The sequence below is a fragment of the Leptosomus discolor genome, chromosome 2 (assembly GCF_034619465.1).
Source record: "Leptosomus discolor isolate bLepDis1 chromosome 2, bLepDis1.hap2, whole genome shotgun sequence".
NCBI lineage: Eukaryota > Metazoa > Chordata > Aves > Leptosomiformes > Leptosomidae > Leptosomus > Leptosomus discolor.
This window is the reverse complement of record NC_141392.1, coordinates 83288161-83297919: the sequence shown is the minus strand read 5'-3', so window position 1 is coordinate 83297919 and position 9759 is coordinate 83288161. Positions and strand designations below refer to the sequence as shown.

The following is a 9759-nucleotide window of genomic DNA, read 5'->3' as shown; positions in this document are numbered from 1 at the left end:
AAACCTAAGTCTTAATTTTACTTACCTCATATTAAATATTTAATTAGCTGGTTAAAAAAAAAAAAAAATCTAAGTCTGAATTGCTATCATCAAGGAAAACCTTTGCCTTTCTGCTTTCCAGACAGGTACCGAGACAGCCTGACATTAATCAGAAAGGTAGTTTGGCATTTCAGGGGGGGAAGCTGATGTCTAATAGATGGCAACAGCAGAGTAAACCCTTCAGGCAGCAGACACTACAGAGGAAAAGGGGCAACAAAAAAATCAATGTAAAGTAGTATCGGAGGGAAAAGGGGAATTTAACTCACATTCCCAGCAAACTCTGCTGGCCAACTGTTACTCGTTATTATCAGTTTATGATTTCTGTTTAATACTTAAACTGGAAAACAAGTAAGTTGAGGATTTAATTTTTTTTTTTTTGCAGTCATTACTACACAGACTAAGTCCTAGCCTCAACTATGATTCATGTGCTGTTTGTTTGCTGGTTTACCTACTATTTCTAATTCTACCCCAACAAATGCCTGGGCAGTATGATTTCAGCAGTGTAGAGCAGACCCAGACTTAGATGAATGCCAAGCAGAAACAGCATCATACCAACACAGTGTAAATTGTAGGCCCAAAGTCTCAATTTCAGACAGGTTTTCAGGCATACCATCAGGTTTGGATAGCACGTAGCAGCCTAAAGTAACAACTATAGCCACGATTTCTCCCTGCAAAAATTTTCTCACGAACTTGTATTTTTCTAGAACTTGTGTTAGCCTAAACCTTGGGACAGGGTATTTTCACTGCTTGCTTTCCCTTTCATTCCTCCATTTTCTTGTTCCAACCCCGCCGATAACTGAGCGGGTAATGTGACTTTTGATCAGTTGTATCAGGTGTTAGAAAAACAGCAAATCAATGACTTTAGGTGTACCTATACCAACATAAGCTGCCCTCCGAGAGCTTACATGTGTCTTTCATTGAAATTCACCAATATAACAAATAATAATAATACCCCTTCAATACAGAACAAAATATTCCAATGAACAAATTCTATAGTAGATTTTATAAAGTGCACAAAAATATTAATGGAAATATTAAAAAAAAAAGGAAAAAGTTTTCTAGCGTCACCATGAAAACTTCCAAAATATTGTTAAAATTAAATAAAAGTAACCTAATCAGACTTTTTGGCTCTGATATATTGACAGACAGCAGCAACATTTTTCCGAAAAATTACACCAACTAAATATACTGTATCTTAGCAGCATAAAAAGTCCCTACAATTAGATGCAATTGCAGGCCTAGTAAGCATAAACCTGACAAAATGTTACAAATGCAGTCTTCATTTAAAAGAATGGATTTCCATGGAATCCTAGAGGTAACATTTGTTATTTTGTTGACATTGTATTCTGGTAGTAAACCCAACTACAACCAATCACTTTCCCTCCCTTGATCTTTCCTTACCCACATTGCACAGAGTACTGCAAAATTTAATCAAGTTATAAGATATGGCCATACTGAAGAAGCCATATTAAACAAAACAAAATTCAACCCAAAGCCTAAAAAACAAATAATCCCAGAAAATAGCAATCACTGTCAAACAACCGCAGCTTCACACTACTGACCGATGCTCCCCACACACATAGATGGCACTGGGTCGAATGCGCCGCCTTGTATGGCCAGGTAGCTGTGGCAAAAACTTGAAGTATTTGGGCATCAAGTCCAAGCATGCATCATGAAACTTCTTAATCCTCCAGTAGTAAATCAGGGGGTTCAGTGCAGACTTGAGGTAGCAGAGCCAAAGGAGCCAAGTGCTTATCTCAAAAAAGTTGTGCTTGTAGTAGAAGTGGCTGTTGAATGTGGCAATAAGGCTGTAAGTGGTGAAGGGCGCCCAACAGACTATGAAGACAAGGAACAAAATTAAGATGGTTGTGAAGGCACGAGTTTTAAAGCTCATATCAATATTCATCTGAAAAGGTCTCTGTAAGCTCATGAGACCAAGTTTGCTGGCCTGGCTGAGGCATATGCTATCAGGGTGGCTATGGATGCGAACTGCATTGTGGCGGACGGTGTTGAGTATGCCCATAAAAGAATACAGCATTACTAGGAATGGAATAAAAAAAGAAATTAGCAAGATGACTATCACATAGGCTCGGTAACCTGGGCTTGTAGAGTAGCCAAACACACACTGAGGTGCTCTCGAGGGTATCTGCAGATTAGGATTCCCTACTGATAACGGAAAAGCAACAACAAAGGATGCTGCCCAGGAAATCACAATGAGAATCTTTGCACGGTAAGGGTTCAGTTTATCTTGCCTCTGAACTATGATGAGAAATCGGTCAATACTAATAATAAGAAGAATGGCTACCCCCTCTATGACAAAAAGCCAGAAAAACATGGCAGACACTCTGCAGAATATATCCCCAAAAATCCACTGAGTGGTGATGATTGTTATCAGAGCAAAAGGCATGTTCAGCACTGCCAGCAGCATGTCTGCAAAAGCCAGGCTTGCTAAGAGGATGTTAATTGCAGATCGCATAGCTGCCTTCTGGTAGACCATGAGGCAGACAACAAAGTTTCCAAGGAAAGAAACCAACAGGATAAATATCATAGCAGCAGAAAGAATGATCTGGAGTGGCAAACTCAAGCTCCTGAAAACTTCTTGTGATGGCAGGATAGCTGTAGTGTTTACCAGAAAAGTACTTCTCTCAGTGGTGAGCACAGCACCGGAACTATATCTCAATGGCTGTGTTGTGCCACTACGAAGCAAGAACTGGGGAGTGGTAAAATTCGTATAGGCATTTTCATAAACAATAAAAGTAGCATTTGAGGTCCCAGAGTGGGCCAGCGTCAACATTGCTGAGAAAACCATTGCTTCAGGAGAGATGAAAGCAGAACTGAAGGTCTTCAAGGCATTTCGTCTTGTTCAGGCAGTATCTTATTCCTGGTCATTTCACAAATCAAAATTCAACATCTGAAAGCATCAAAGTTCTTAAATTTGTGTCAGTATTTCCATCTGAAAAAGAAATGTAAAGAAACAAAGTAAGACTCTGATACCAATGGGAACCAAACAGTTGCTTCGCTTTCCTTAATGACGAAAGGATCCTTAATACATATTTACACTTTAGGTCGACACAATTTACGTAAGCACCAGTCACAGGAGTCTCGTAATATTTGGTCTTTTTATTATAGATCCTGCTCCTGTGTATTGCCGATACCATTCAATACTCTCGCTCACCCAGATTTTTTCTACCGTAACCAGGACTGGAAAACTTTTGTGTTTGGAAACACTTTACTGATTAAGAGTGAATAAATAAAATCAGTATCTTATTTAAATCTCATAATTTTTAAACTAACTTCATCACTTTCTTTTCAAATTTCAAATTTCCTACAGCTAGAAACTTTATAATAACACTTTATAATAACTTTGGAATAACATTTCCAAACAGCTTAAACAGTACCACTATTGCCTATGTGCCTGTTTGGTAAGTACTGAAAAGCCTACCTATGTGAGCTATCCTACGTATTACAGAACCCTTGGTTCCATGTCAGTCATCATCAGCAGATTCCTCAGGAAAACACATATAAAACATCCTAACCTGTTCCTAATTATTAAATAACTTGTCCACAGGATAAAAGTATTTCTCAATTTGTTTCATTTATTGACCAACTCATATCAAGGTGCAGGAAACTATTCTTCAGTTGCTTCAGCCTGCAGCAAGCTTTCCTGCATTCACAGGTCTAGACAAGTCTTTGTTAATTCATCTTGGTATCCCACATAATTTAACCATGTGCACCCTCTTCTTCCTTGTAAACCTAATCCTTAGACATTCTGCTGAACTCCCTCCCTCATTGTTATGCTGATACAATGCAACTTTTCATTTTATAGTTTATGTGTACTGTCTTGTTGTACTATTATTACATGTATTGTATTATTACATGTACTGTTCTTACAGACAAATAAAATGAAAAGGAGTTGAGAGTTGTCTCCCCTTTTCAGTGCTAGCTCTTCATAGAGCTCCTCCCCTCTATATTGCGCTATTCAATTAAACGCTCCCATAGTACCCTGGCATCTGATCAAGCTGGAACCCAGAAGTATTCTATGCCCTTCTAAAAAAAAAAAAAAACAAAAAAAAAAAACAAACAACAAAAAAAAACCAACAACAAAACAGATTACCACAGCCAGAAACATAAAGTGGGATTCACCTCATTCATTCTGAATGACTGTACTAGTCACTTCAGGCTGTTTCCATGTTTTTAGTCAGGAGACTGATAGAGACATCTTCAGAGGGCAATCCATCTCCTCCATCTCTGCAGATGGTGACAAACTTGTGCTACTAACTACGGGCGCTTGTTTGGCAACACAAATCCTGCCCACAGTATTCATGCAGGTTCTGTTTAGTATCAACTTGGGCAAAAGTGAAGGGAGGAAGGAATGCTTTTACAAATTTACACAAGGATCGCATGCTTCATGGAGGATCAAAAGTTTACTCTTCCCTGGAAAATATTTCACCAACAAAGAAATGAACTGTAAGACAACAAAGTCTAACCTATGTCCCCAGTTTGGACTTCTAGCAACCCGAATGCAAGCCTGCTCAGGCTGCTGCCAAGGAATCATCCTGGAACATCAGCAGTATGACCCGCTCCTCCCGTTCTGTAGCAAAGCTATTCCCTTCCTATCTGCAAGCTCAGTATTGCGAGATGATTTCCAAGGCCACACTGCCTTCAGTATTTTTTCTAAGACAAATGATTAACCTCTGTGTTTCCTCTAATTTTCAATGGTATCATGAAGGTATACTATTATAAACATCCTAATTTCATTGAGTCTGTGGTGGGTTGAACCAGGCTGGATGCCAAGTGCCCACCAAAGCTGCTCTATCATTCCTTCTCTCAGGGGAGAGAAAATACAACAAAAGGCTCATGGGTCGAGATACAGACAGGGAGAGATCACTCAGCAACTACCGTCACGGGCAAAACAGACTCAACTTGGGGAAATCAGTTTAATTTATTACCAATCAAATCAAAGTAGTATAATGAAAAAAGAAACACAAATCTTAAAATACCTTCTGCCCCACCCCTCCTTTCTTCCTGGGCTTAACTTTATTCATGATTTCTCTACCTCTTCCCCTCGAGCAGCGCATGAGGACAAGGAATGGGGGTTGGGGTCAGTTCATCACACGTTGTTTCTGGCGCTCCTTCCTCCTCAGGGGGAGGACTCCTCACACTCTTCCCCTGCTCCACTGTGGGGTCTCTCCCATGGGAGACAGTCCTCCATGAACTTCTCCAACATGAGTCCTTCCCACAGTTCTTCACAAACTGCTCCAGAGTGGGTCCCTTCCATGGGGTGCAGTCACTCAGGAACAGACTGCTCCAGCATGGGTTCCCTGCAGGGTCACAAGTCCTGCCAGCAAACCTGCTCCAGCGTGGACTTCCAGCAGAGTTTTTTTTCCCCACACTTCTTCAATATCTTATCCCAGAGGCGCTGCCACTGTTGCTGATGGGCTCGGCCTTGGCCAGCAGTGGGTCCATCTTGGAGCCAGCTGGCACTGGCTCTATCAGACACAGGGGAACCCTCTAGCAGCTTCTCACAGAAGCCATCCCTGTAGCATCCCTACTACTAAAACCTTGCCAGCAAACCCAATACAGAGTCACACAAATTCCACTTTCTAGAGGTCTTCCTGTTTGAATGGGAGGGAATATCGTAATTTTCTATTTTATCCCATTATATTCAAAGATTGTTACACTCCGCAAGAGTATACTAAGCTGTGGACACGGACATTTTGCAAAAATGCCAAATTCTGTTAACTTTATTCTAGATTTTCCTTTTCTCTTCATTCTTTCCCCTTCATTTTTACAGTAACTCTCCTAGAGAAAGTCTCAATGTTAATTACAGGCTAAAACTCCTCTTTATTTTGCCTTTATAAATCTTTCCTTTACTAGTCATCTTTAACATATTTGTTAGAATAAAATCTGTAACCAACAGCAGAAAGGTTAACGCAGCTTTCCAGCATAAATAAGGAAGGATTTTAACAATGAATATGAAAATCTCACCCAAAGTTCCACCGAAGTTTATGACCCCACAGGCCAAGAACACTGAAGAGGGAAGGAAGCTGTAGCGTTCTGCAGGGACTGCAAAAGAGCATGAAGTCAACAAATAATTTTAGATTTAAAATCATGAAGTACATAAAATTAGATCCCCAGGGCAGTATCTTTTAGAGCTCTGTAAGCAATAAGCCAGCAAAGGTAACTTTTGTACTTTTTTATTGTTTTTGACAAACTCTCTCCACCAAGGCTCTAAAAGAAACTAATCTGCCATTAGATAAATGCAAAGCCCTCTCACAGACAATAACCAATTTAAAATAGGAAACAAAAGAAGGAGCAGTTAGTTTTGCAGCGAATAAATGTCACCAGAATGATCATACAAAGAAAATCTATACTAGGTTTCAAGCTCTTCAACCTATAGGGGAGAAGAGGGAAATGTGAAACCATGACATTTGCTGATGATGAACATGAACTGTTTTTCAGAGCAATTTAATAAAAGCAAAGGTCAACTATAAAGAGGTACAGAGGGATCTCATTACAGTTAGTGACAAGCTAATAGACTGCCAGATAAAATTTAGTGTTGCTAGAGGTAAAGCTATGCATGTATAGAAATAAAAGTTATCTGCACACTAACAGATGCTAAACCAAAAATAACCATCCAGAAGAAAAACAGATCTTCAAGTTTTGATAGTCTGCTCTATGAAAACATCAGCCAAGTGTTCAGAATTATTAGCAAAGAAACTGAGAAGAAAAGCAGAAGCTATCTACATACACTGTATATTTATATATGCTACCTGCTACAGTACACATCCATGGCACCTCTTATTTTGAGTACAGTTCTGCTCCACCTGATCTCCATTCAAAAGTGACTGAAAAAAGCTATCAGAGAGGTCTGCAGAATTATTAGTAGCACAGGGAAAATGAGTGATTGCGGTCTCTCATAATATAAGGACAGGAAAAGCCAAAGGAATCACAAAATCCCAGAATGGGTTGAGGTTTGAAGGGACCTCTAGAGGTCAACTCATCCAACCCCTCTGTTCAAACAGGGCCACCTAGAATCAGTTGCTCAGGACCACGTTCAGACAGCTTTTGAGTATCTCCAAAGATGAAGACTCCACAACCCCTCTGTGTAACCTGTGCCAGTGGTCAGTCACCCTCACAGTGAGAAAAAGTGGATGCTCAGGGGAAACCTCCTGTGTTTCACTTTGTGCCCATTGCCTCTGGTCCTGTCACTGGGCACCACTGAAAAGAGCCTGGCTCTGTCCTCTTTGCACCCTCCTTTCAGGTATTTATAGACATTCGTAAGACCCCCTGAGCCTTCTTTGCTCCAGGATAAACAGTGCCAGCTTTCTCAGCCTTTCCTCACAAAAGAGGTGCTCCAGTCTTTTCATCACCTTTGTAGCCCTTCACTAGACTCTCTCCCGTATGTCCACGCCTCTCTTGAACTGAGGAGCCCAGAACTGGAAATGATTACTTCACAATTAATTGTGAAAATATTTGTCACAGGATGCTGTGGATGCCATAGAGCTTCCGTGGATTTAGAAGGCAATTTAGGATATATTTCACATGATCTTTAGACAGGTGCCCATGTCAGAAGAGGTGAATAACCCTCATGAAGCACCTATCTCTCTCTGCTGACTGCAAAGGGTACATGGCCATCTCATACGAACAGACATTTTGAGCACAAACATGTAGTTACTTGACTAACTTTAAAATATATACACTTAGGTTAAGTTTACAGCTCTTTAAACATTTATGCCACACAACTTTATACCCCGACATGTGAAGTTCAGCAGTTATGTTATGATAACATGTATCATAAAAGCTTTAAAGAGGGGGAAAAAATCCCAAACAAACAACTACAAAAACCCAACTGCAAATATTCCAAGATAAAGAATCAAAGTTTTAGAAAATACTGCTTTATCACAAATTGTCCGAAGCAGAAGGCACCAGACAAGGGGAGTAGAAGCAAGTGTTCCACACCCTTAATTTAGTCAAAAAGATTGTGCTACCCTGCATTTCTCAAGCCAGTAGTATCCAGTATACAGCAAAGGACAAAGGACTCACAGGTGTCTACAGACTAACAAACCCAGAAAATGTGACTAAGAAAAAACATTTCATGTATGCTCTCTCACCATCCCAGCTCTCTAAGCAAATCTACCTCCTATTTTGTGCTTTTTTTTCCCCTCAGTGTGAAACTTGTATGCTTTTCTGTACAGTGTTCAGAGAAGAGGAGGAGAATGACATCATGCAAGCTGCTGCCTGGACCTAGCCAAGTGCTTAAAGTGGGAAGCAAGCATTAGCCATTTGATTGTTGCATAAGTCATCAGCCATATCTTCTTTTCAAGAAGTTACAACAGTGAGCAGTGATCAGCTGCTGCAGAGCAGACACCTAAGCTAATAAGAGGACTGTAGGCTTTGGATTCTGGGTAGAAAGAAACTCTTAAGTGTTTCTCCTGTGCTCATTGCTTCCTGATGGTTTCCAGGCAGCACCCTTCTCTGTGCTCTGCTTATCACTCTGAGGTACGAAATCTCTCTGTGCAGCACATACTGAACCTGCCTGCTCAAATGTGTTTTGGAGTTACACTTATCTAACCTACAGGCAACGTAGTTACACTCTTTCTTGGCTATCCTCTTTCATAAATGTGATTGGTAATTCAGCCAATAAATTCAAGATGATCCCTTCTGTAGCAGCCATCTAGAAAATTTTTCTTTTTTCCCCCCTCCTATTTAAAGGTCTTCTACCATGAGCATCCACGTGATTATTAAACATGCGCCTCCATCCTTCTTCCTACCTTTGCAACCTCCCCAAAATTATGTAAGGATAGAATTATAAGCTGAAAGAAAGGGGCAAATAAGGTAACTTCACAGGAATTTCATTTCAGTCCTCACTCACTCCTTGAGAAAGACAGATCCTGTAATTTCAAAGCCAGAGTCAATGCTGAATGGTAATCATATAGCTTGTAAAAGACGACCATGCTTTGATAGTCTAAATAGGTAAGCTCACTGATGGCCAAAGTACTCAAAGGCAGATACCTTTCTGTCACAGCATTCTCACTTTTGGAATATGCACTCTCACTGATTCTTTTCAGATGCAAAAAAGCTTCACACAATCACTTTTTTTTTTTTTTCTCCATTTCAGTGCTGAAAATTACTGGGTATGCACATTTTCTCTCAAGCAAGGTTCTCACTCATATGCAACTTTCTTTTTATGGAACATAATAGACAGAATTATTTCAATGAAGTACACACTTAAAGCTAAATACCACACAAATTTCATTCATCAAATATAATTATTGCTAGAACTATGGCGTCTGTTTTTAACAGCTTTTGAAGCTAAAAGGTTTCCATTCAAAGTCTGGATAGCATGCTCAACCAGAAATAAAGATTATATCTTATATACAAAGCCAACAGCAGTCAAAACCAGTAACTCCAATAGACGAAACAGGGAACATAACAGTGCCATAAAAACAGTTATGTTTAATGCAGAACAGAACACGCTAGGAACAGCTGCCAAAAACATTCAATGATTTATTCAGAAACCTGAAGCTAGAAATGCGTGGTACAGTGGTCCTATTTCTTGGGCATGTTATAAGTGGTCACAAATGGGAAGCTTCTGCATGCTTTATAGCTACTATCAATGGTTTTATTTTAAAGGTAAACTTCAGCAAAAACAATTTTTGCAACATAAAAACACTAAAAAAGCAAACTATTCTTAGTCAAAAAAGGATAAAGTCAACC

The 9759-nt window shown here is 39.8% G+C and overlaps 1 protein-coding gene across 1 annotated transcript; it reads right to left on the bottom strand.

Annotated features, from left to right (window-relative positions):
• Positions 1 to 1588: 1588 nt before the first annotated feature.
• Positions 1589 to 2848, bottom strand: GPR63 (G protein-coupled receptor 63). The gene has a single exon (XM_009947617.1). The coding sequence runs from the start codon at positions 2846 to 2848 to the stop codon at positions 1589 to 1591; it is 1260 nt and encodes a 419-aa protein (XP_009945919.1).
• Positions 2849 to 9759: the final 6911 nt, after the last annotated feature.

Bases quoted from the DNA above. Each gene is read 5' to 3' on its own strand.
- GPR63 (XM_009947617.1), bottom strand. From the start codon at position 2,848: ATGGTTTTCTCAGCAATGTTGACGCTGGCCCACTCTGGGACCTCAAAT.